This window comes from Atractosteus spatula, chromosome 6, assembly GCF_055471065.1.
Source record: "Atractosteus spatula isolate fAtrSpa1 chromosome 6, fAtrSpa1.hap1, whole genome shotgun sequence".
Lineage (NCBI taxonomy): Eukaryota > Metazoa > Chordata > Actinopteri > Semionotiformes > Lepisosteidae > Atractosteus > Atractosteus spatula.
The window spans coordinates 62,394,924-62,422,915 of NC_142711.1; the positions used below are offsets into that span (position 1 = coordinate 62,394,924).

The window sequence follows — 27,992 nt, forward strand, 5'->3', positions numbered from 1 at the left end:
TTTGTGCATTCGGTTTTTCTCACTTTAATGAGGCTCTTACTCAGTGTACGGCATCAGATGTGCTAACTAAACACTCGCCTGCGAACATTTCTTTGAGAAACAATTATACAATACATATTGCGTTAGAACAGAGAGTGCTTAAGTCTGGATCTAAAAATCCAGTGGTGTTGTCTCTGATGAATAGTAAATGTTGAAGTGATTACTTCTAAGCAAATTAATTAAAACATTAAATAGTAATACAGTACAGGATTTCATCATTCTTTCTTGACAGAAATCACATACTGGTAGCATACCATACTCTTAAAAATGATCAACACTTACAAACGATTTACAGTGTCTTTGTCTGCATTTTGAGTGATAAAACAGAAACACATTACAGACAGCCTTCAGTGGAAGTCCTGCCGAGTTTCTCAGAAACGCGGAGTCTTGCTGTCTGCTATTGTTCACCGACGTTCCACTGAATCGTAAAAACAACAAGCAAGAGATTCAAAATAGGAAATCCAAGCAGGTCGTGTCTGCAGCTTGGCCATATCCAAATGTATCGCAGTTCCCTCAGGAGGAGCAGGAATGCCCTGCCGTTCCACCCGCGAGGAGCTGCAGGTAGACCTTCCGGAACAAAGCTCCTCAACAAAAGCATCGTGTCCGGGGCTCCCCCTGCAGGCTCAGGGTGTCGGGATGCAGCTCGGAAGAGGGCGGCAGCTCTTAGGTAGCGCCGTCAGTTTCTGCGTTTTCTCCTGTGAAGAGTATCTCACTCCATTTAACGATTAACAAAGGCTGGCCTGTACGACTTCGGCCCTGCTCCAGCTGTGCTCTGGCCCTCTTGTTGAAGACAGCCCTGGTTGTGTCGTCCCCCAACCCACTTCCATTCACCTTGGGTGAGTTACTGTCATTAACCCCCACTGAGGTGATCTAGAGGGTCCGCTTCAGGCACCACAGCTCCAACACGTCGCAGAACACCTGGAGTGTTGTTGTCGTCCATCGTTGAGCAGCTTCTGGGCTTGAAGCTCCCAAGTTCCTGGGCCCGGAGAAGTGTGTTGCCTTGGAGACAGGGAAGGCGGGGCAGGGGGATGGGGGGAGGGGGGGGGGCGTGGGGTCACTGCGAGGGTCGGAGCTGGCGGGGCCCACGACCTACACCAGGATGTCGCTGCGCTTGCTACACCAGACCACCAGGGCCACCATGGCCAGCGTGAGCATGACAGGGACAAGCACCAGGACCGTGAGCGTGGTGTCCGGGGGGTCGAGCAGCACCATGTGGTCCAGGGTGCAGTTCGAGAAGAAGTGTTTGTGGATGGTGATGATGTAGCTCTCCACCTGGGGATTCGGCCAGTAGCAGCCTATCACCTCCGCTTCTTGCTCGGTGCAGGTGGAAAACGAGTAGTACTCCCTGCGGGCGAGAGAGGAATAGCGCGTGAGCTTGGGGCAGAGCCCTCGGGGCCAGGACAGCTGGAGCAGATGTTTGGGAAGTGTAATTCCCCTCTCAATCGAAGGCAAGCAGTTTGAAAGCAGTTGCAACACAAACACAGGTATAAACATGCTTCCCGATAGTCTGCAGGTGCTCGATTAAAAACAGACACCTCTGTTGGCAGTTATCATCTCTTAAAGAAATTCAGTAGCTTGAAAATGAGAAATCCATACAATGGTGTGTGTTTAAAACATTATTTTACAATGTGAGACAAGCACAAAAAAAGTAAAGGTACCAAAAAAACCTCCAATGAATAAGATATAAGAAATTGATAAATTGATAAATTAACCGACATTTCACTGGCCCGGGTTTAGTATTCTTGATGCAACTAAATTAGTAGTTGCATTGTGGCAGGATAAACCGATTTCTGTTTTGTCTGAAAAATGTGGTGGTAAGAATCCACATTTAGGGCTAACCATGGAGAGAAATCATTCTCTTTTAAAATAACTCTGTTCCTGTAGTAATACTACTACTACTACTAATGAAGATGATTTCTTGATATGATTCTCCAATGAGGAAAAGGAACAAAAAAAAAACAAAATTTCATTTCAGGCATGAATACAATTTTCTGTCCACAGACATAAACATTGCAAAATCAGCATTACGTCTCGTTCCGTTTTAATTTTCATCCCATCAGAATCAGATTTTGAAAATAGGAAAGAAAATCACCGACACGTTCTTCTGAGCTCTGAGCTCGGAAGTGAAGTTACAAAACCCAAGGGGAGCAAGGAATACATGGTCTATGAGCCCTGGAAGCACAAGAAATGGATCTCCTCCACCCTTCAGAGAGCAGGCTGCCGTCTCTGGCCTCTGCAATGTGTCCCGAAAGTTTCAATTCAATAGCTAATGGCCTGTTTATTGACAGGAGTGCAGCAGAGCATGTGGGTAGGCTGGGTTCACAAACCCTTTTATCTGGGACAGCTCTGGGCTCTTCTTTTAAATGCCACAGAAAGCAATCAAGTGAGGCTTTTAATGCTCATAGAACCCAGCAGAAGTTATCCGCTATCTGCCTTCTAAATGTCTTCATTTGGTCCTGAAAAATATTCTTCTCAATGCGTTGTGTTGTAAGCCTAAAGTGGCCATTAGCAGGGAGAGCCAACAGGGAGACTGTGCTGTTAACCCTCGCAACGCTGCAGAACCTCAGCGACTACAATCGCCCGATTCGCTCTGCTTATCCATCATCATTAACCTCAATCGGTTAGTATAGAAAATGATGTTGGCAAACGGTCTTAATTTAATTCTCTGCTCTTAAGTAGCTCTAGCAGCTTGGCTCAATCTTGTCCAACCACTATTAGCATCATAATTGGCTACATCACTCTGCTCTCCTCCCCACTGAGAGCTGGTGTGTGGGGAGCGTTCTGGCGCACTATGGCTGCCGTCGCATCATCCAGGTGGGGCTGCACACTGGTGGTGGTGGAGGGGATCCCCGTGACCTGTAAAGCGCTTTTAGTGGAGTGTCCAAAAAAGCGCTATATAAGTGTAAGCAATTATTATTATTATTATTATTATTATTATTATTATTATTATTATTATTATTATTATTATAATTATCTCAGCCCAAAATGCTCCACAGCGGGCACAATGTAATTTGATGTTCGTGTTTCCATAAGGCCAGTACTCTAGTCTGACTTAAAGCCTGCGGTCACACACATTCAAATGAAGTTTCATCCTGTGATTCATCATGTTTTTTTTATGTGAAGGCTAAATGTTTCTACATCCAGCGTTTGCTTTGGATTTTGGGTTGAACTATAATTTCCCTTCTGAAACTTCCCCTTTCCAAGTAATTGGCTTGCTTGTCTCTCAGGGTATGAAAGGGCGCACACAGCTCTAGGTCTCTTGTTCGCTCTGGAACAGTGGTGTTTTGGTTGCCAGATTAACGAAAAAAGAGAGACTGAGAGTGAGAATGTGTGGAAGAACAGCAGTGCTCTTTAGCCGCTGATTAAAGGTCAAAGGAAGGTTGTGCAAAAGCTTAGCGCCTGTCTGCATGTGAGAAAATGTGAAAATCTGCATGTGTAGCTAGAGCTAGTTTTTTTCTGGGAGGGGATTCTGGTATTATAGACCCTGGCTTTGTGCACTGAAAGTCCTGGTAGAAATGGAAGACTCTGTTACTTAGAGGAAACCATTGCTGTGGCTGTTTCTACATCTTACACTAGAAGTGAGCTAAAGGAGTTTGTCTAACAGTGAACACCCCCCCTCCCCATCCCAAAACTGTCCCAACTTAAAAATAAAAAGAACTACACAAATATGCCTCAGAACAAACCGTAGCATAAGCCAAAGTGAAAATATTGACGAAGCAGAGACTGACCCAGAATAATAAAACTAACAGAAATTACAGTAAAACAATCAGATAAACAATCAGATAAAGGAAATTCAATATTTGACTTTAAAAAGCTCTTCTCCATTAACCTGAAAACTAAAGTTACAGCTTAACAGAAATAAATGTAAATTTAAAAGAATGGCAACATTAATTTGAAGTCTGTGATATACTGTAAGCTTGATCCTACCCAGTAATTCTCCTTCAACGCTGTTAATTTGTATTAAGTGTCAGTATGTTTAACTTTTTTTGGAACTACTCAAACATTAATTTTACTTTGGGTCTTGCAGTCATTGTTTTTTTTTTAGACACGGTTGAAAGTCAGCAAAAAAACAGTACTCTCTGAAGCGAACAAGGTTCATTTTAAATTATCTGCCCACTGAAAGAACTCACTGTTGAGTCATAGCCGAAAAATTCAATTCATTCAAACTTGAGGAGTGTTGCACAAACACATTCGGCAAGACATTTAAAAATCACCTTCTGAGCAGCTGTACTTCTTGAATGTGCAGAACTGAAGCAGAGCTACAGCTCGAAAGACAAAGGGACAAATTATCATGTTGATAGTAATATTTTTCCTAACTATTGAAGATGTCTGTATGATAGTTTGTACAAATTCACCAACTACACAGTTTCTGCTTTTATGCCTGTCATACCATACTTATGAGACATTGGATCTTGTGAAGTCAACATTACTGAATTCAATAAATGGAAATGAAAGTGTTTAAAATTTTGCATCCGATATCTGTTGATAGCTGGACTAAGAGAGTTGAGATCTGTGATGTTCATTTTTAGCTCAAGTCTGCTTTTAGAATGATCCTTCCAGTAAACACTGGCATGCCAGTATCCAATTCCTTGAATTTTGTCCCACTTACATTGCAATAGCCTTAAAAAGAAAATTGGCACTAGTTCATATGAGATAGAAGGGATCGCAGCTCATTCACTCCATTGAGGAAATCTCAGGATTCATACAGAAATTAATTCGGTCAGAATGGGTAAGTTTCACAAAATGCTAACAGAATACATCCCCCCAAAATGTGTGTAGCTTCTCATTTATCTTTGAGCTTAATGATGGTGGACGTGGTCCATATTTAATTACAAAGACAAATGTAATGTAGGAACTGGCATTTAAAATAACCACACAGTTTAGTGAAATCCTTTTAAGACAGGAGAACTACACATAACCCTCTGGCATATGGCAAATCACATCATCCATTTTCAAGCAAAAAGCAACAATGGATTTGATCGTCTGACATTTTACCTCAATTACTGTGCTGAAACTATTGTCCTGCCAGTCAGTGTCACTCTTCCCCCTCTCATTCAGAAAAAACTACATTTACTAACTTTACCGGAAGCATTGTTCATCCCTCTCCTTACCTATCCCACATGCTCTAGTCACACAACAGATTCTTCCCGTTTAGTCCGGACTGGATGGATGAATTTCATTCCGCCTGCTTCACTTTTGTTTTTCATTCATCTGAACAACAGTATGTGACCTTAAGATGGGTTTAAAGGCAGGGAGGGCTCAGGAAGGAGACCAGGACATCGATTTCAAACCTGGGCTTCTTTCCGATTTTAAGTCATTTTTGGTTGCTTCGTGTGTCGGGTCCGTACCTTGGTGAAAAACTCAAACCTTCATTCGGGCGTCGCCTTCCAGAAAGTATTGCGTGATGCAATGATTCAGGCTAATTGAAAGGTATCATATTTATACATGCCTTGGCTTTGTTTCCTGCTTCTGTACAGGAAAAACCACCCCAAACCCTGACAACATATTAAACAGCGTCCTTACTCTCTCTCGCACGATACCTCTTCTTGTGTAATATTTCCTTCTGGGGCTGAAATCATGAACCATTGTTTTATCTGACCGCGACACTCTTCCTAATTGCTCCTGTACCCAGTATAATCTTGCGCACACTCCTCGGTGTGTACATTTGGTTTTCTCATCTAGGCAAAGGCTTTTTTGCGCTGCAACTCTTCCTCCTAGATCACGGGTCTACTAGACAGCCCCAGTTCAGCAGGGCTTGTAGATCACAATTTAATCACCAATTCTAAAACATCTGGAAGCATTTTATCACAAGAAACTAAACAGGTGAATTATCAAACTAAATCATTTTCAGATTACTCTTTAGTCCATGTAACCTTCAAAATCAAGGACCTGAGCTCTCTTAAGGGCACAGATTACTTGCTCGATACAGACAATTACTTTTATAATATTAATTATAAAATAAAATTATTGTGTCATATGAATCTGTCCTTTTTATTTTAATTATATTCTTATTGTAAAATAAAAAAGTAATACAACATAAAACTAAAACAGTAGTTACTTTTTAAGAGTTCATTGAAGTTTAAGCATCACGTTTGTTATTATTTATGTCATATATGGGGAAACATTTCCCCAAACAACAGAAGATAAATATAAAATATTTGCACAGGATTAAATATTAATTGCCTTTTCTCTATATCTGTGGGAGCAAAATAAATCTATATTAGTATTTGCTGAATTTATATTATTTCTGTTTGGCATTTCGTAACACTCAAGTGCCAAGTCACAGGAAAAAAATCATCATCTTATTTCTTTCATAAAATCAAAAACGTGTGACATTAGCAGCTTGTCTCTCACATTCTAGGACTAGTTAAATACTATACTCGAATACTGGATCAGTAGATGCAGAAGACAAATGCAACCCATCTTTACACAAGACCTTTGGGTAATACTGTTCAATGTATAGAAAATCAGCACAAGCTTGAGTGGGAATATTTCTATAATTTCTTTTTCAAATTTGGGGATTTAGCCGCAGTTAAAGCTAGGATGTTGATGGAAATGGGTGACATTATTAGACTGTGTTGTTTGGCAATGACTGCTAATGTTATATTCCCACAGTGACATTTTAATATATCAAAGGAGCTGTAACAGACTCTGTCAATAATTGCCTAGAGTATTGAATGTTCTATTTATACTTTTAATCATCTTCTTTTATTCCTCATTTATCCTCCGGTAATTTCACTCTGCTGTTTCAAAGTGAAGGTTTACAGTTTTAATCTGTCCTCCAGTCCTTTTGTTGAGAGCTCGTAGATAAGTAATGATTAGCGGCTAATGTCCCTAATTTATTATAAATGGCTGTTAATGTTGTCTCCAAGCAGTAAATTAAAGGGAGCGTAAACATGCATGATGTGACTTCGATTGAATATGACAAATATCAGACATTTTAAAAAGTTCAAGGCATTTAATCACTTGCAATAAATTTATTCCTAGTTTAACATCAGCTGTAATGTGTTGTTCTGCTCCAGCAGCAGTTGCGCCGAGGACTGAGCCACTTGTTAATCCCCTGCGTTGTACGGCTTTCACATTAACCCAATATTATCAATGAACTTCCTGCCCTGTCATTTATTCTCAGGCATTGCATGACGGTTCAGCGGAAAAGCTTTTAAAGAGAGAAACGTTCACCAGTAAAAATCTAAGAGTCTCCGGGATTTGGTGGTGACTCGTGTCAGCATGCTCCTCACGTCCAAGAACAAGTACATCAGCAACAAATGACTGTACCGCTGGCAAATGACATTCTCCAGGGGCCACAGTGGGCAGCTTTTTAGTTTTGGAAGCAGGTGTCCTTATCCACTGTCAAACAAGGAAATTCCTTGCTCTCATCAAATACTCGCTATCCAGAGAACGCCCAGTCCTGCAAGATGATGATTGGGATCTTGGCCTCTCAGGGCAGCAGAAGACCAATGTTAGCGCTGCACTGGGTGCACTTGTCTGCCCTCCGCTGGCATCCCTGTCCTGTCTTGACATCGTTTATTGGGAGTCTGTCAGAGCCAGCGCACCGTGCCTCTATCAGAGCCGGACCTAGGGACCACCACCCCTGCATGTAGTGTTGTTGGTCTGTTCTCATTTTGTTGTGTATAAAAATGGGAAATTAATGGAAAACTGGTTCACAAAAAAACGTGTGACTGCATGCAGTGCAGTACTGTAGGCACAGAACTGATAGGGATGAGCCAACTACTGTATCTCATGTTTTATCAAAGTAAAGGCTTGTGCATTGTTTGTTACTAGGGGGTTAAACCAGAAAGTAATGAAAAATTAGATAGGAAGTCTTATGATTTTACAGTGCAGGCTGTGCTAGTTTCAAACTAGAAACAATTTGTGGAAATAGTAGTTTGCATATAATTCAATCAAATAAATTCAGAAGTTCCTTTTCCTAATGAAAAATCTCCATGTTTTCATTTGCTTCAGGCGAGCAGCCACAGTCGACTCAGCCCACACTTTGTGTTATAATCACACTTCATACTCTCCTATGCTCATTTGGAAACATTCTGGCATTAAATTAAATGTCATTTATCCTTGTCTGTTTCCAGATGAAGAATCAATCACACGATTTTACAGTAATATTTATTTTTCTGATGCTCTAGGAATAGGTTATTCAAGATCATTTTCGTATTCCGGGAATTTACACACAATCTGAAATTTGTCTCGTATTAAAAGAACCATAAAACCATAAAAAATAATTGAACCACATCTCAAGGTAAACCTGTATATAATAATTGCACAGCTCAGAAGATGGAAGTTTATTCTTCCATCAAGCTAAAGCTACATTATTTCATTATACTACACACAGGCACAAGGTGTGTGTAATTTAGTTAGGGTGCCAGTGATGTGGCTATAACATCACAGAGTTTAAAATTGCAGATAAAATACAGAACCTGTATTGCACTGCAAAAGAGAATCTGAACATTTTTTTTACTTTGCAGAAACACATAATTTTACACCTCGAATGCTTAAGTCTGTTCTGTTTTGAAGGTCCAACAGTCTGCAGGGACTGTGTTGGAAGACTCTAGGTTAGGTTACACATTACATAGACAAGTTTCTGAAACCCCTGGCTATCCTGGGCAGGTTATGAGTATAAACGGTTCAGATTGAAGTTGTCTGTTAATTCCGTGAAGCAGTCAAACTTCTGCCAACGCACACAACACACACTCATACTCTTCAGATATTGCAGTAGGTGCCACCCACTTTTCTCCACTGATAGGTAGGTGAAGCTACTTTACTTTTTTTACAGTACTAATAGAGTGATGTGCAATGTCTTTCTTATTAATAGATAGATAGATACTTTATTGATAGATAGATACTTTATTGATCCCGTGAGGGAAATTGCAGAATAGAGTGATGTGCAATGTCTTTCTTATTAACAGAGTGATGTGCAATGTCTTTCTTATTTTTTTGTAATAGAATAATGTGCAATGTCTTTCTTTTCTTCTTTTTTTTGCATTCTATTTAAATGTACAGGAGTACTGTGTGTCCATCAAAACTTTCCCTCAGGGGACAATAAAAAAATCTTATCTTTTCTTATTTTACTTTTATCTAGGTGTATTACTTAACTATTTTAGACTTAAGAAGGTCAGGTTTCTTTGTAACAAGGAACATTGTGTTTTTGGAGCAAATAATAATAATTTAATAGGTGGGAGAAGTATGACAACTGACGACTCACTTATTCTGCTGCAGGGCACTTGTGATCCAGCACCCAACATCTGACGTGCAAGTGTTAATAATTTATAATAATATAATATACTGGGCATTAGGACCCACGCAGGGTGAGCGCCCCCTACTGGTCCCACTAACACCTCTTCCAGCAGCAACCTCAGTTTTCCCCAGGAGATCTCTCCATCAGGTACTGGCCAGGCTCACACCTGCTGAGCTGCAGGGTGATACAGCTGCTGGCAATGTAGCTGCTGTTACACGGTACGGTACTATAAGTTTGACTGGATTAAAGGACTTCACTTTGGTCACAACAGTGACTAAATATTAAATATGAATTCTGTATAATAATGTGTTTATAATAATAATATTCTTACCAGATAAAATGCGTCAAGTTACACCAGTTCTCCGGATCCACATGCATCATCTGATTCTTAAATTGCTCGCCACAGTCCTCCATCACAAGCAGCAGGGCTGTTTCGTTGCAGAGCTTTGAGTGGGGTAGCTGGGCTGTCTTCACACGTGTGTTTTCTGTTGCTGGAACACATCAAGTAAATCACGTGAATATTGCAGATACCAAAATGTGGGCTAGAGATTCAGCTAAAAAGAAAGCAGTGACAGAGAAATACTCTCAATGTTAATAATTCCTTAATAAGTTAATAATTCTACACAAAACGTTGCCGCATCACTCTGCTTCTTCTGCAGGGTCATGGCAATAATGTGTAACCACACTGTTTGAAACTTAAACAGGCAGAATGACAAGGAAAGAGAACAAGCTAATATGCCATCTGTCATGGTGATGTTAAAATATTGCAAGCTTCAGTACAATGTGGAAAAATATGCAAATACCCAGTTTTACATATAACAGAAACAGAAATCGAAGATGGATTGCTGATGGCACGTTATCGGCTGAAATGTTCCAGCTCTGGTGATGTATTGGTCTCAGAAGCAAAGGTCAGTAAATAAATTATTCTGAGAGATTCTGCTTCTCGACAGGGAGAGTTTCTTGATGGTGTTTCATCCTAGTTTTAGTCACGTTTTATCTTTCCTTTTGAGAAGAGGTCCTAGAAAACCGAGGTCACGACAGGGTAACAGATGAGCAGTTTTGAAAACGGTGGGTTTCGTGTGGTGTGCCTTGTCAAGAAATGTTTCGGGCGCTTGTGTGTCACACACAGCTCTGTAATCCACGGGCTGTGTTAGACACCTTGCTTGCTGAATAGCTATCCAGAGAAAGTCCAGGGAACAGGAGACATGCCACAGAAACGCTAGACTTTGAAACATTAAACTCGATATAAAATTCACTCTTTTGCATGGACTGTGGCATCCTGTCCCGGGTCCCATGTTGTGCCCCCATCCCCCGGGACAGGTTCCAGGTTTCCGGAATCCTTACTGGGAACAAACAGCTTTCTGATCGTGGATGGGTGGATGGGCCTTTGACTAGGTTTAGAGTCACTCCCAGGATCCTGAGAATCCTGTTGATGACACGGCACTATTGTGGATGCTTACCTGACAGCCCACTTGTCAGCAGGGTGTTCACTGCAAAATAAAAACACACCATCAGGTTACAGCACAATCATGCCAACAGGATGGGCAGGCAGTACTAGTGTCCTTGTACACTGCAATAATCCTGATCGCTGCAGTCAAGGAGCCCCCATGTCTTGGGTTTCTTCCCACAGTGCTATATCATGTGTGACTCATACTGTACAAGCAGCCAGAAAAACCCCAGCATCTCGTCATGCTACAGTATTTTGCAAAGAGCCTGTAGCAAATACGATTTTGTTAAATTTAATGAACTTTATCTAGTACGTGCAACAGCTACATACAATTGTGCAGCACTCTCACACTGAACATATGTTATAGCTTTGTTTTCTGAGAAGATGGAGGTGCGACAGTCGTCCTAGAAATTTGGCCTTGTGATATCAGGGAAAACCAGTCTACTGTTGACAAGGTTCTGTAATTACATTTATAATGTATGTTTTTGAATATTAAAACACTTTAAACATATTAACTTGTGTCTAAAAGAGTAAAATGTCTGAAGCTGAAAAATTGCGGGCTGATGTCTGTTCAATATACCACCGAAGAAAAAACAACTACAATGAAATGAGCACACTTTTTAATTAGATTTTTTCCCTTAACGTTTCCAAGATTAGCTCTTTTTTTATAAGATTACCTTTATGTGTGGAAAATCAAGAAAAATAAACTATTGCTATAAAAAGCAGCCTGCGGAAAAGGATACAGATTAGCCAGTAAAGTGTTTGACATGTAAATTGCCAACTATAATTAGTTTTAAAAAGACTGCAATAGACTGTGATGGGATAGTTCTTTTAAAAAATGTCTTTGAATTTCATCCATCTTCACAAAGATGGAGTTTTATACTTAATAATTGTGTGCAATAATTTGCAGAAGTAAAAAGGTCCCTTAACAACTCTAAAAGATCTCAGTGAGTGAACTTTCTTTCTTTAAAGTTTTTTGAAGCACATTATCTCCTCTCTCTCCAGACTGGAATTAATATTAGAAACTTGTGTTTGATGGACAGTCACAAGCAGCATAGCTTTAGGACACAGCCATACAGTGTTTCCACAAACACCAAACTTATTCCCCAGCGGTAGAAGGCTTACCACCCTAACCACAGATTTGATTCCCCATGCTGCATTTTTCTCCATAAGGAAAAAAAATCCTTTGTTCCTTCAGAGGCAAGGCAATTAGGAAGCCAGGCTTTGTCTGTGTGCTCTACAGAGTCCTTCACTATCTACACTGACCTCAGGTGAACATGTCCATCATGACACCTGACATCTCTCTCTAACACTTGATTGTTTCAATGGACAGTGGCGGGTTTCTGTCAGGCCCTCATCCCACCAGATTCCCACACGGAAGCGCACTCGCGCTAATCACACTCCAGCCCCGAGCACTTCTGCCAAACGACACCACTCCTGCCAATCAGCCAACCACGACACTCCATCAATCAGCGCTCCATGAATTCACTCCATGAATCATCAATTCCTCCTCTCACATTACCTAAACCCTCCACTCTTTGCCTGGTATTGGTCATTCTTTGGAGCTCCCACCTCGCCTTTGTTATCTAAACCGGCTCATCGCCCTTCACGATACGAAGCCTAGCCCTCACTTGCTCTGGAAGCTACCTGCTTGTCTCCTGATCACCTAAGGTACCGCACAGGGTCCGTCCTCTCGTTTGCTCCGCGGGTCATTCGTGACAGTTTCTCTGTGGAAGGAAATCTTTAAATAGCCCACATTTCTACAGTGCAGTGGAGATACTATCTCTATAATACACACCTTCAAAGTCGATCAGTGATTGTAATTATATTTTATCAAATTGATTTTATCTACTATTTTAAAGAAAACTTGTAATTTCTGCCCAGTTGAAATATTTATTTTTCATTAATGATACTTCAAAAATACAAAGCAAGCATGAAAATGCTGAATACTGCAAATAAATTTGTAAAATGACAAGATGAATTAATGAGTGTAGAAAATAAGTGTGTCATGCTGTGGAGATTATTATTGAAGGTTAATATGCTGCAAAAAACATAATTGTGCAACACTAAATATAGCAATTTCCTGTCACAGGACATGGCAAATTTCAAAGCTGAAGCCCTTTGATTGTTCAGTGTGATAACTTCAAACAGGGCTCCTTAAAATGGGTGGGGTAGTCACCAAAATAATACTTCACCATGTGAGATCCGTGCTGTGTTTTCAGACTGTGGTAGCTGCAGTTAATCTCAAACTTACAGAAAACTCAATTGCTAAAAACAGAATTTTGAAGCATTCTGAGAAATTGATTTAAAATTTCTCTTGTGTTGGGTGAGCCACATTTCTCAGATACAGCAAATTAAAGTAAAAAAATCAAAGATTTTCTTTTATGTAAATGTCTGTGTACCACACCCAACCACAGATGACTGTCATCTACAGTGCCACTAATTTACTGCCACTAATTGAATGCCTGTCACGATTATAGTCCCCCCTCCTTAAGGGTGCTCCAGCCCTTTCTCTAAGACTTTATTCTCTGCACCTGTTCCCTATTCCCAGCCCACCTTAAAAGCCAGGCGCTGACGCTCATCCGGGCTCTGCATCTGATTTCCATATCGTGCGAGTCCGGGACCAGGAGGCGCCTGGTCCCGTTAAGGTTTTAACCTCGGTTCCCGTTCCTGTTCCCCGTCCGCCGGTTCCGACCCGGTCTTCGTGGTTTTTAATCTTTCTTCTGATGGATCTCCTGGTTTTGGATTTACTCGTGTGTTTTGGATTTTCCCTACGGACTACTCTCTCGGATTGTTCGCCTCGGCCACGCCTCCCCCGTGCACCAGCGCACCTTGGACACGCCCCCCTGTCTTCAGCCCCGTATTCCTGCATGACGTTTCCCTAGTGTTCCCCCCACTCCGTCGGACTGTGTCGTCCGCATAGGGTCCGGAAAGAAATGTTCGTTACAATGCCTTCCACTGCAGCCTGGTGAAGCTGTTATCCTGGAATCTTTATTGATAATAACATGGTGAAAACACTCATTGGAAAGTCTTAAACCTGTTCAGAAAATGTAAAAAAATCTATACCCCAGGAAAAGCACAAAGAAGCAGGCCGTGCAGAGAACCTGGGCTCGGTTCTGGTGGCAAGAAAGGTACCATTCTATTAATGGAACATGCATCGCAGTTCCATTATCACAGCTTTGATCAAATCTGTGGCACATTCTCCCACAGTAGATGTAGAAAGGTTGAAGAAGATGCTTTTACTTTTCCCAGGTTAAAATAGGGCAGTTTTACTCCCTTTATCCAGGGGTTCACAGCAGACAAACCCACTGCCCTTGTCTCTGAACTGCTGACACTATTTAAAACCCTGCCTCCCAGGTCTCATGAAACACCCAGCCCAAACAGTCCTCATCTTTCATTTTCCCAACAACCTAACAATCTGCTGACTCTTTCTTTATTCCCTCCTGCGTGCCTGCTGAAGAGCCCAGAGTGTCCCAGCACTAAAATAGCCTGGTAGCTGTCTTATCTGGTACAGCCTATAAGCTAACCATCACACCAATATTTAATATTTTGAACACCATCTTCGGGTCAACTATAGTCCGTTCTCTTGCTGGAGTGTAGTCAGTGAATTCTCCCTCTATAACCATTGAAGAAACTCTACCGAGAGATGCAAGAATTACCATGTCCAGTCACACTCTGAAGGAATGCAGGGTCACTAATGGAAGTCAGCCTGTATTTTTTTGGTGTTATAATAGTCACGTCAAAAGCGGCGTGCCTTTTAATTGTACAGAGCAAAAACTAAGCAAGCACAGAGAAATGTATTTTCAAAAAGGGTTACAAATCTTATAATTCTATGATTCTGAGATGACAGTGATTCTAAGATGTCTCTACACGTTCGAATTCAAAAGCAACACATCTTATTAGATTCTGTTCAACAATGATATATTCTTTATCACGGGAATAAACAAAGACCTACTAACAAAACACATAAAATAAACATTTTATAAATCAAATCAAATCATTCACTGTGGCTTTGTCTGACTTTTCAGGTTGTTTTTCATCTGTTTGTTCATGGAACTGCTTTGTTTAATCAAAAACACATTATCAGATGAGCATATGGCTGAATTTAACCGGAATAATGCATGCTGGAAAACTTTGTTATTAGAATGAGTGTAATTACGTGTACGTAATGAAAAAGTAGATTTTGGTAACAATTTATGAATGTTCAACAAACTGACTGCTGAAAGCAAAACAAAAGGATTGATGTGGAAAAAATGTTTTCATTGTTTGTGTACGCTTCAATGTGAATGAAAAACCTTGTTTTGTTCAAAACAAAGTGAAATCAAGTTTTCTTACTTCAGATCAGAAAACAAAGAATCACATTGAATGACTTCTTCCTTACTTTAATATGACTGAATTTATTTTGTTTAGCTTTGTCGATATTATGCATAGATGAAAATGCTATTCGCCACAAATATGCTTTCAAAATTAAAATAACTGACTTCATCTTTTACCAAGAATTCACTGTCTGCTTGCAGTGTGGTTCACTGTCTTTGCATAGTCCTTTCTTCCACTTTCCATCAAAACACCAAATGGCATATCTCAAACTTGAATTCTTGAATCTCACTATACTCATGGAACACCTGGCCCAAGCAGTCTGAGGGGGTGTATCCTACTGGGGGGGGGGGGTGTATCAGGCTTGTAATAGTCCAGTACAAGGGGTTTCCCATTAGAATATGTCAATGGAAACAAAAATAGACATGGCCACTTTCTTCGTAACTTACATAAGATCTTGTGGTCCTTCAGTAAGTCTCCATTTTTTTTGTAGTTTCACCACTTTTGCCATTTTTAATTTAAAGGAGGTGACAACTAAATTGGTCATTACTATTATGTAACTGTGTGCAGTTGTTCTCCAGGGAGAAATACTCGCTGAGGTGTGCCACAGGGGTCATTACTAGGATCACTGTTCCTCATTTATATCAATGATCAAGTTTCCGGAGTCGTTGGTAATCCGCTACTCATGTTTGCAGATAATTCCAAATTAGGACGATTGGCAAACATTAATAAAAGAAAAGACATTCAAAAAGATTTAGAAAAAATTCATGACTGAGCTAATGTCTGGCAGATGACATATAGATTAATATAGACAAGTGCAGGGTTTTGCATGCGGGCTGTAAAAACGGTCTACAGTAAATGCAAAATGGGAAAAACTGAGCTGAAAGAGGCTACTTATGAAGAAGACTGAGGTATTGATGCCGACACATCATTTACATTTTAAGATAAGATCACTTTATTAGCCTTATACAATTTCTTGCATTAGGAATTTATCTTTTGGCATACTCCAGCTTGCTCTATTTTCTAGGCAACGTAGGAAAGTAATTAAAAAGGCAAAGAGCAACATGCTAGCACACAGTTAGAAACAGCTTTTTATATGAAGGGATGTAATAGTCTGAGAGAAGGACAAGACCCGGATTCAAATAAAACATCTCCTCTGTTCACCCTTTGGTGCCTGAACGATAATAGGAACATGGATCTTGCCACCCAGGCGTTCTCTTCAAGCCAGTGCCCTGCTTTCTGTTGATTTGCTCAGCATTGTGACACCACAACTATCACTGCCAGACAAGACAGGTCTGTGTTTTTCCCAGCTCCAGTTCTTTCGTGTGCTGGAATTACCCTTTTAAAATGATTTAGCAGCTAGGCCTTCCTGCTGGCAGACTGATTGGCAGTGGGAACCGAATGTGGCGAGAACGTCTGGCTTTCCTGCTGCTGGCTCTGCTCTCCGGCGGGAAACACACAAAGAGGATCCGATTTTCCCATGCCGTGTGCAACGAAGACTTGACCTTCCCCAGTCCCAGACTTGACAGCTAAGGTCCGTTATTCATATTCGCAATGAAGGCAAGCGACAAAGGCCGCTACCCAAGAGGCACTGCTCACCTTTCGCTTTAGAAAAGGAAGAGCGAAATGAACTCCATACGGATATCACTGCAGCCTGCAGAAAAGTAATCTGGTTAATCGCTGAAGGAGAATAAAGCAGAAATAAATTACTTTGCTTTAGTTCTGTTTTGATTTGATTTGTTAACTTTCATAAAATGTATCTTGCAGTTGTTTTTTTTTATCAGAATAATGAAGGCACAGTAGAATGGGCTGTACTCCCTGCATGGAGAAGTGCAAGGTTAAAGCTTTCCCATTGATTCTCACTGCGTCCTCACAGTGGGGGTTCCCAGCTCTTTGGCAGTAGCTGAAAGACTTTCTGGCACTGGGTGTTGTTGTATATAACGAAGTACAGCTGTTTATGGGTTATGTATAATCAAGCGCTCGTTGGAGCCTTCAGAACTATTTTAGTTTAAAAAGCCATTTATCATCTGCAGATTATTGTCATCTTTAAAAATAAGTGAATCTCTCTCTTTTTTTTTTTTTTACTCTCACAGGAAGCATTCGGTTTGGAACAGTTCCTCACGGAAAAGCAAGGTACGAGTTTTCTCGGGGAACATCCTATCGAAAAAAGAAACCAGACGTTCAGCTCTCGGGGGTTCCCACGTGAAAGACCGATGTCTGCCTTGAAGTGCAAAACGTGTCAGGGCTGCCAAAGCACAGTCCCTCCACATTCACCCATCCGAAGCCGCCAGCAGGCTCCCAGCACACCCCTCATCACGGCTGCCAGGAAGGGGCAACGCCTGGTCACGCTCGGGGCTCCTCCGGTGGCAAAGGCCACGTGCTGCAGGTGAATTCCCCAGCAGAATCAGCAGGCAGAATGGTTCTGCATGTCGAGATAAATGCTCGGCACGCAGTCCTTCCTGTGCTCACGGCAGGCAGCGTGTGATCACAAAGGGAGGCAGCAGGACCAGCCTGCCTGGGTGCAGGGAGAGTGGGGGTCCGCTAGATCTCCCACAGTGCTGCAACTTTCTGGGATGAAGCCCTGGTTCTCGAGAGACTGGAAAGTGAGGGACACACTGTAGCATTAGACTTGCATGAGCACAGTCAGAATAATGTTGACTTTGTATTACTGCTATAGTGTGTAATTGTAGGCTTGTTAATTAATGTCAGTAATTATGTTACGTAAATTGCTTAATCTGTATACAAAATGATTGAGGTAATAATGATATCTGATGGAATTTTTAGTTACAACTTAAATGACTATGATCTGTGTCCACTCCTTCATGCACAGGGCTGTGGGAGCAGGGGAGAAGCTGACCCAGCCATGTGGCTGAGGCTTCAAGTTGACATACAGTATGGGGTCAAAATGACACATTCCAAAACAAAACTAAGATTTTTAATGAAAATATGGATGTCTCTTACAATACGGGTTTGACAGATATTACTGCTGTCAGCTAGTGCTCAAAGCCTGACGATCCTAAGCACAGTGGGACCTTTTCGGTCCTCTTTATTTTCATGATAATGGTAAAGAACTACAGATATTCTGTACTTTTAGGAGATTTTTTTTAAAGACGTAAAACAGGCAACTCAGAAAGATTAATATATTTCCCTTCAGAGAACAGCGAATGAAGCTTGTGTTTTCTTGAATTTCATTTTAGCATAATTTCCTGATGAACACAAATTACAACTGACCTGAGATTAAGGCATTAAGTAAAATGTTGTTGTTATTATTATGGCTTTTCACCTACATTTTCCTGCGTATCATGTGGTAATCCAATCATATCATATCTTTGCTTTTATACCTTATTTGGATGGCATTCAAATGTGTGGCTGTTGAAAATGAGACATTAAAAATTAATTTAGGTGTTAAGAAAGGGTTCCTAAATTTGTTTCACCAAGAATTCTAAATTTCTTTTTTTTGACGGAATAACATATGAATGTTTCCAGTTTTAAATCTGCAGGTAAGCCATAATCCTGTACGTTACAGGTAGATATCTATCCTTGTTTATCACCTCAGCTAGCAGAATTACCACAAGGAAGGACAGCCTCTATTTCATCTGAGAGGTCTCCTAGAATTTGTAATCAAAGCACCTTGAAGGGAATTAACATCCATGGTTAACGAAGATTAAGCACCGAGATTACAGCAGAAAGAGGAGCAGAACAAAATCTTGTGCTTTTGAAGTGGCACTGGTGAAAGAGAATCCCGTGCTCTGACAATGTTCCAGTGGATCACTGACAGATCTACTGTCTCCCCTTGCAGCCCTGACAGATCCAACACTCCCTTGAGCCCTTAAATGATATCACTTTGAGCTGCCATCCGACAGAGTACAAGCACACATGAGAACTACAAGCACAAAGCAAAAGGAAAAGAGTATCCACACTAACACAAGACTCTGATGGAAGGCTGTCTTTTTCCACATTCATTTCCCATCAGCTGACAAGCATTTATAAGGTCTGACACAAAAAAAAAACATTTTCAAAAATTAGCAAAGATACATTTTAAGCAAGAAAAGGAATCATGTTTTTCCTGGAAGTGTTTAAAATTCCAAAGCAAAAAGCACCTTTTGCTCCATTGCCATGAGCGACTAATAGTTTTATTTTCGATCAGCAAGATCAGTAAATCTTTTTTGGTTGTCCCGTAAAACTGAAATGTCAAATCCACTTACTGTGAAAGAGCATCAGCTAAGTAAAATAATTTTCCATCCATCCACTTTCTTACTACACACAAAGACACAGACACCCGGCCCAGTCTTCCCAGAAGTCATCTAGCCTATGTTTTCAGACTGTGGGATGAAACCAGAGCAGCCGTAGGAAACTCATACAAATGCGAGGAGATCATACGAACATAGATACCTCAGGTCCTGAACTAAACACAGAGCCATAGTGCTGCAGGGCAGCTATACTGACCACTGTGTCACGGTGCCACCTGTAAAGTATAAGAATAAGAATATAGGGGGCAGGAATGTCGCCTAACTGTTGGGTCTCACATGTGAGCAAGGAAACATCGTGTTTTTTAGCCGCAAAACAAAATCTGAAATTCTTCCAAAGAAACAAAAGGGAAACTTTCAAAATACAGGATCCAGGAACTGCGAGGCATCTAAGTTAACGACCACGACACGGTGTATATTTGAGTCTGAAGGCTGTCATCTCTAAATTTCTAGAACAGCAAAAATGCAAAGAAAAATCCCTTCCTCCCGTTTAGTCCACCCCTTCTAGCGTGACACTAAAGCACCTGTGTGTGTTTACTGACTGCTGTACCTGGGGGTCTCTTGACACCACATCCCTCAGGGCCGGCTGAGACACCTCTCACCGAAACAGGGACAGAACCACCCTCTCCTGGGGACAGAACCACCACCTCCTACTACACATGATCATACAGCGTCTAGTTTTTTTTAAAACAAAAACCAAGAAAAACAAAGCTTTAAAAGTAATTCATCTCAACCAGACAACACAAAAAAATGATGTGATCATGGTCTCACTACATTTTAAAATGTTGAGTCCTTTTTCCATGGTTATGCCCTCCCAATTCAGTAGCGGTAGCAGTTGATGAATTCAGCTTGATAACAAGACACTTCTACTGCACGGTGCGAATGAGGACTTGTTACCGGTCAGGGTTATTCCTCATCTGCAAGGCTCTGTGCTCCCCAGCATCTCCCGGGAGAGTTCGCCCAGCCTGGAGGAGCGGTGCAGCACTGTCGGTCAGCACTGGAGCCTCACAAGTCCCGGGGGTCAGCGTCTGACATCCTCGCCCAGCCAGAGCAGCCAGCCCCACCGGAGCTCAGCCACCTGTGCCCTGACGCTAAGCAGCCCCCGCTCACAGAGAGCCACTGCACCGGCCCACGATCACACAGCTGACATCTGTGCGTTAGGAACAAGTGACGGTTTATTCCGTGCTGAAAAGAAACGAAAACAAACACAACGTTTCCGCTGTGGAGGCTTCCTCAGGTGTGCTTTAGGGCTAAGTCTGAGCTCCAGACAAGCATCTTTAACAGTGACGACTCTCAGAGCCCTGGGGAGACCTGTGTGCTCGGCCAGTAGCTGTGAGCTGTGTTTTGGAAACGTTCGTCCTCTGCCATTGTCCCATAACGACTGATTCGGTTCCCGAAGGCCGGGCTGGCGGAGGGCCCCCTGTCCGAGAACCCCCCCGCCATCTCCTCGCGGGAAGCCTGCACCTGAGCCGCGGGCAGGGGGCCGGACGCCGGCCGAGGGAAAAGCAGGCGCAGGGAAGATGTCGCCGGCCTCACGAAGCGCCGCGCTCTGGCTGGACAAAGGCAAGCCGGCAGAGGGTGTTCACGTGCGCTCAGGGACCGAAAGAGACACAACGAGCCCTGGCTGATCCACGGAGCATCTTCACCAGGAAGAGCAGCGTGAGACCTGCTCTATATCCCTGGGACTGCCAGGCCAGCAAGACGTGGCCAAGAAAGGGAAAACTAGGAATCGCGAGTTTTAAAATAGCCAGGGCGCTGAATTCCCCTCAATAAAACTGAAACCTTTTAAAATGCATTGAGACACACATCCGCTCCTCTTGACTGAAAGCAGAAGACTCCAACCATTTAAGTAAAGACAGCGATCTCCGTGATCCACACTCTCTCCTCTTGGAGAGCAGTGCTTTCTGAGGATGCCTGTCTGTCCATGTGAGGAGTCTCACTTCCTTGGCCACATTGTAAGATTCTAACAGGGTGTCAAATCACAGCCTGCAGAAAGGGTATATTCCCTGCTCAGTGTTAAAGAAAGATACAGACCTCATCACTCATTTCATTACACTACATCACTCACTAGACTAGTGAAAGTTACAAACAGATGTGCAGAAATAGTTCATGTCCTAATTTTAGAGGAATTCAGAATTTAAATGCAGACTGGTGAGAATAAGTCGGTGTTTGTGCTGACTTGGCCATCACCTAGATGTGCATGTTTAGAACAATTTACTAGGGGCGCTGAAGCACACAGGTCAACACAAGCACAGTTGCTTCACAAAAGAAAGACATCATGAAAAGACCATAATACTGTATCTGAGCTTCACTGCCAGCCACAGAAGATGTGAAATTATTTTACACTAAGTACACTAAATAATAAGACTAGCATGCAGACACAAAGAATTTCATCTCTTTATTGTTTAATTGAAACTGACTAGTCTTTAAAATATTTATATTTAACAGCACCATTAGATATCTTACAAAACACTACATCACTCTGATGTAATGTCCTGGAATCCTAATCCAGACTGATCCCTGTACCCTGTTGTAGGGTCTGTGTACGAAGCAATAAAAGAATCAGGAATGAAATGGTTTCAAACAGACTGACTGTCCACAAGATTTACTGCCATATAGGCATGGGAGATCTGTCACTCAGACTGACAGCTCACATGCATGGGGTTTAATAAAACACCACAGGACCTGTCACAGGTCTATGATCAGATCATGAGCTGACTGGGTTTGAGTCAAGTGCCAACGCTAAAATGGCAGCATTAATTCTCTTGCCAAAAACATAATTACATCTTCTTGCAAAAAAAAGATGTATAAAAAACTCTCATTCACTCATGATATCACGCTCATTAAACACCGGCAACAGAGATAAACCCGGAAGAAGTTAGAGGCTGTAAGAGGATGATGTCAACTGCAGCAGACATAATGCAGTGGTTATCTTCTTCTGCCCACAACATTCACTTTACAGGCTGGTCAGCAGACTCCTGTGTGAGAAAATGCACAAGATGTTTATTCTAAGCCTGCCTGCTCATCCAGATGCCGTTTCTCTCTTTTAATTCCTCTGCTTTTTCTTGTGCCTGTTTCCTGGATGATGAGCGTGAAGATGAATTCTACACAGGCAGCACTCCTGGGCCCCACACAAGCTCTTGTTTATTTCAGGATCGCATCTGTCCTAGTTTGACCGTTGATTTGCATATGAACACGTCCTTAAAGACGACAGATACATAGATTACAGATAATGAAATTATGTATAGTGTATAAATTGCAATTTTACAATGCTGAGTGGGGTTGCAGCCTGACATCGGCAACTTTTCACCAGTGAAACAGTCATATTTATTGCATATACACTTTTCCGCTTTTAATCCCAACAAATAAAACGGATACACATGCAAAACATAGATATTAGACCTCGTACCACTTGATTTTAAGTGCTTGAAAAAAATGACTGTAAAAGTTTTAAGCACTTCAAGAGAAAGTGTATTAAGATTGTAAAATTCCTTATGTTCAAACAGTTGTTGTTATTGGGTCTTTCCACTTCAGTCTGATAAACTCTACCATGTTTTTCCATCTTCTAGTCAACCACAAAAACCAAGGACTCACTGAAAGCTGTTTCGGAGCTGTTAAAATTAACGTTGCTGTGAAGCTTCAGAATATATGTAATATCGGGATTACAATCCGTAAACAGGCATTGACACTTTTAAAAGTACACACAGTATACTGCAGTAAGTAACAGTCGTGCCTTCAGTCCTGTAAAAAATTAAATCTAGAACATGTGTTGAATTCCTCTAATTTATTTGCAGATTTACTGTTTGGAGACTTCCTTTCGAAGTCAAAAGAGAAGTTGAACAATTCACAGCCGTCAGAGGGAGAAAGCGACCCATCTGCGGGGCGCAGCGCCGGGGGATGGACAGCCTGGCCGGCCACGGAGATCCACGGAGGGCTGGCGGAGAAAACGAAGAACCGACCGGACACGCAGTCCCGCCGCGGTCCCGCTGCGGATCTCAGAAAAGAGCAGGTCTGGCGGGATCAGGACAAGGAGGGAATATTCGCGGACTGGGAACAGGCACCGGCTTGTGCAGACCACGGAATAAGCTTTGTTTTCGGACGCCCAGAACCTCTCGATCCGGCGAGAGCTACCCGAACAAGGGTATCTGAATAACCGCGCACCGGGGCCGTGGCGAGTGGGGGCTAACTGCCTGGGTCATCGCTGGCAGCAGGTGGCCGGGAGAGATGGCCATACCGGGTCCGGGTGGCGCCGGGCGGAGACGAGCTGCGGGGCGGGCGATTGCGATCGGTCCCCTGGCGACTGGGAGCTCTGGAGTAACAGGAAGGGCTTGCCACAAGAAATCCGCTACGGCGGCGAAACTGAGGGAAAGCAGGCATGGCAAGCATCCTCAATATGCATAAGAAGGGCTACAAAACGGGGGACACCCATGGGCTCGTCTTGCCCCTTTGGTAGTTAGTAGCTACTTTGTCCAAGCGTCTCTCTCAGCTGGTTCTTGAATGAAGCCAGTGGAGGTCATCACGACGGCCGGGCAGCCTCTTCCACACTTGTGTCCTCTGACCTGTGTTTCGCCCTCTTATCTCCTTACGCATGGCGGAGATACAGAAAGTGAGCAGAACATGGGGTTGTAGTAGGAGTTGGGTCGGCAACGTTATGGGCTTCTTGGTGTCATCATCCGAAAGCATACATACACGTTCACACTGATGTAGCAGGTACCCGCTGCATTCCTAACTGTCTATAACTAAGGAAGGGATCGCAAGTATGAGTATGATTTTTTTGGGAGTATGAGCACGATCACAAAAGGGGACCAGGAGTATGATCTCTTTTCTTCTTTCTGGACTGTTTACTGAAGCCTTTTCTGCCGCTGCCTCCGACAGGAAACAACCGTTCGGATAGCCCGCGGCTTGCACAGAGCAGCAGGCCTCCTGGGCTGTCTCTGCTGAGCAGAACGCCAGTACGAACGAAAGGGCTTTCTCCAGCGCTGGTGCCTTCTGCCCTCTCGCTGTGACGGGAAGAAGTGGCTCTGATTTATTGCTCGCTCTCTCTCTCTCTTCGGAACCTCAGTTTGCTCCGTCAAAGCCAACAGAAGCTGCCATCGCTCCCCACTCCCCGCACCGTGACAACTCCGACTCATTTTTCCACTGCTTGTGTCTGAAAGAAAAACCAAGCCCCTCGGGTCCACCTGAAATACGTTTTACATGCCCTGAAAATTCAGTTGCGCTGTAAAAACTTGAGTGCTATTACTTGCTTCATGATGACGGCGTCAGCAGCAGAGATTGTATTAATTTAATCTCTTCCCAACCGCTACATATCAAATATAAATCTATACATATAATTCCTATCACAAAATAAATGCAGATTCTCCTCTCTGAAGATCTGACCAAATGATCAAGATCACGTTTGTTCAGAACATATAGAAAACCACATATTAACAATTGATTAGGAGTATTATGACTAATACCTAGTAAGAACGTTAGACATCTCCATTTGTAAGCCTTAATGTTGCTCGGCAATTCAGGGCTTTCGTCTGTCACAATGATTAAGCACATAACCTTCAAAGTGTTTTAAAACAATCGAAAGGCAAATCAGACACACAAATCCTCTCTGTGGTAGCGTAGCTGCTTTGCAGTTGTTAAATGTAAGAAAGCGAATTTTATACTGCCTCAGGAGACTAGTCAGTCAGATTAATACGGACAGTATTCAGTTTTTGTAGTTAAAAGCATTCGTAATTTTCAACCAATGTGGCATTCACTATTAAGGAGTAATGAGGAAAAAGGTAAAACCGTGTAACAAAAAAAACTCATTTTTTCCTTAGACGCAGTCATTTCCACACCGCTGCGCGTACACGCATTTACCATGTGGCCGAAAACTGGGGCGATGTTTTATTTGATAAAAGCAAAATGTTCTGAGCTGTTCCCTGTTCGTTTAAAGACGTGATGGTGTTGCGCACCACTTGCTTAAAAGGTAATTGGAGCACATCGCGAACTTCTTCATGAGCGTCACCTTAGAGAAACTGGATCACGCTTTATCAGGGCCGGTCCGGAATCATAATTCATGCCCACATAAGAAGGGGAGAATCAGCACAGGGAGTTCGTACAGAATAACAATCCCCTCGGTTTCTGAGGTCTTGCCTGCAGTTCGTTTGACTGCATATCTCACCAACCCCTTTCCAGAGCCATTCAAAAGTGTGTGAGGCGCTCAGTGTGTGTATAAAAATGTGATATTCAGAAACACGCTCCTTAAGGACATTTCATTACCGTGAATAAAACAGCACAGGACAGTTCTGGAGTGCTAAAACGGAATGTGTGAGTTGTAAGCTTTTCATTTTAACTTTCCCCAAGACTTATCCTGGGCTTTAATCCAGCAATACTCTTCCCAACTTTCTGCCAAAGAGTTAAGTATGTTCCTCTGAGCCTCTGAGCAGAGCATCCCCATCGACATCCCTGCCGACTGCGTGATCCCGGCACGCCAAGCGCACTCGCCGGCCAGCAGAAGACAAGGCAGGCTTCCTAACCAAGGGAAGGTCCTAAACTCCCGCGTATGTGTGTTTGTTCTGGGGTGACCTTGAAACCTGAACTCCGATATCGACTTTCGGTGTCTTTTCACCTGATTTCCATTTCATTTCTGTGCAATGCACAGATGTAAACCGTAGTTCTCCCAGAGCTGCACGGACATGCCTTCTTTTGCAGTGAGATGTAACACACAACAGCAGTTTTCCCCCCAATTCTTCAGAATGCAGTGACAACAACGTAAACACTTCATTTCAAAGCACGGAAAACACCGTGATATCTTTATGTTACACGGGTACCTAATGTTAAAAATGAAGTTTTTTTTATTTCTTTGAAAGGAATGAATGTTTCATGTCCTCGTTCATTAACTACAGGGCACGGAGCGACGCACAGGTCTGATCAGGAATCTGACAACGGCTGATTTCATACACAGAGAAATAAATACCAAGCATCGGTGACGTGTTTTAAACTTATTAAGGAATTACAGCATTGATAAATAATTAAAGCATCATTATGATTTGTCGTATTTTTACAGTTTCTCGCATTCATCGTAGCGCGCAGAGCTCCAAAATGATTGATACGAGCGACAAAGTAGCTCTCGGCGCAGGAATCACGAGTGTTTTTGCGTTTAACTCGCAAACAACTGCGGGCTGGAGAGAATAAGATTAAGGTATGAAAAATCCCTATACTGCAGCCCTGCTGTAAACATTTTTTTTCCTATGAGCTACACTAACGAAAATAAGAATACCGAGATAACCTCGACACTGGCGGCAGCCCTCTTCACACAAGCGCAGAGTAGCAAAAGCCTTTAACACAGATGCGAGCTCAGCGTGTCATTCAAAAACTGAAGCAAGACTCGTATCTGTAGCATCAACTACTGTACATGGTAAAAGTCAGGCTGTGTCGATTACAATGATAACAAATTATTATATCCTTACAGAAATCTTACATGTATCGTTACTATTATTTTATTTGCCTATGAGGCTTAACTGTACAAAACACAGTTACCTAATGTAAATGGTATATATCGTGCTCATGTACTCTATTAAAATGACAAGGCTGGCACAAACTGCAGATACACTGCCATTGCCGAACTCGGCTAAATGAAATATTAACATGTATAGCATCACACAGATAGTACGGAAAACAAGTAGCGCTGCGAGCTGCCTGATGGTATGTATCCCATATTTACGGTCAATAAAACCGATAAGAAAGTCACATCGCCTATCTGAAAGTTGAGAGCATCAGTTGCCGATTAATCTCATAACCCCAGTAACCAGATTCTAGAAGGAAGGGGTTCGCAATTAACACTTGTTTAAACGTTTCGTCGTCGGTCCCCGACCACATTACAGCAAATCCTATATGCTGTGACTCGGATTGCTGTATAATCTGAGCAGCACATACAGGGTGCGCTCAAGAAAATGCCTTCTTGAAGTATCGCGGCTTGTGTCGATACCGAGGTTATCCTTTCATTCATGAGAATTGTTCAGATTACTTACAGAACTAGGCGTCGTACCTTTTTCACGCTCCAGTTTATTAAATACTAGACAGGTTAAAGTAAATCAATCTGATGGTGAGGATTTCATCCCTCTTAGGGAGATGATGATCTTAAATGAAACTCACGCCTGTGTGTTCCTTCTGCAATGTGGTCCATGCAACAAAAAAAAAAGACAGTACTTACCTACAATCCCAACAATTAAAAGTTTTAACACAAAGAGAGCATTTTTATCCATTCCGATCAAAATGAGGATCCTGCTTCGAAAAGGATGCGTTCAACACAATTTCAACTAGCCAGTAAATGCCTGTAGCAAAACATAATTCACCCGAGTGGTCAACGCGAGAGCACGGGAAGTTTGTCGTTTGCGTGATCGATTTTCGTCCTTGTTTTTTATTCCAGACTTGTTTCGGGTTTTTCCCCCTTCCTAATTAGGGTCGCGCACAGCAGTCAGTTCCACTAAGTAGTTCAGGGTATTGATGTGCCCATTTTGACGCTTTGGGAAGTCTCCAGCCGACACGGGGAGGTACAGTAATCCTTGAGACTGTGCAGTGAAAGCAGCGGTATCAGGGGGTCGGAGGAGCTCCGCTTGTCCTCCGCCGGCGTGTCTGAGAGCGCTCGCCTGCCCACCTCCCGGGATGACAGCGTGAGGTCCGCACTGGCAGGTCACTGGCGCACAACAGAGAGAGGAAATCA

The 27,992-nt window shown here is 42.4% G+C and overlaps 1 protein-coding gene across 1 annotated transcript; it reads right to left on the minus strand.

Annotated features, from left to right (window-relative positions):
• Nucleotides 1-27,992, minus strand: LOC148833165 (receptor activity-modifying protein 3). The gene is made up of 4 exons (XM_088919702.1): nucleotides 27,483-27,992; nucleotides 10,747-10,776; nucleotides 9,618-9,777; nucleotides 1-1,384 (listed from the first exon to the last, which is right to left on the minus strand). The coding sequence occupies exons 1-4, from the start codon at nucleotides 27,532-27,534 to the stop codon at nucleotides 1,129-1,131; spliced, it is 498 nt and encodes a 165-aa protein (XP_088775828.1). The 5' UTR covers nucleotides 27,535-27,992; the 3' UTR covers nucleotides 1-1,128.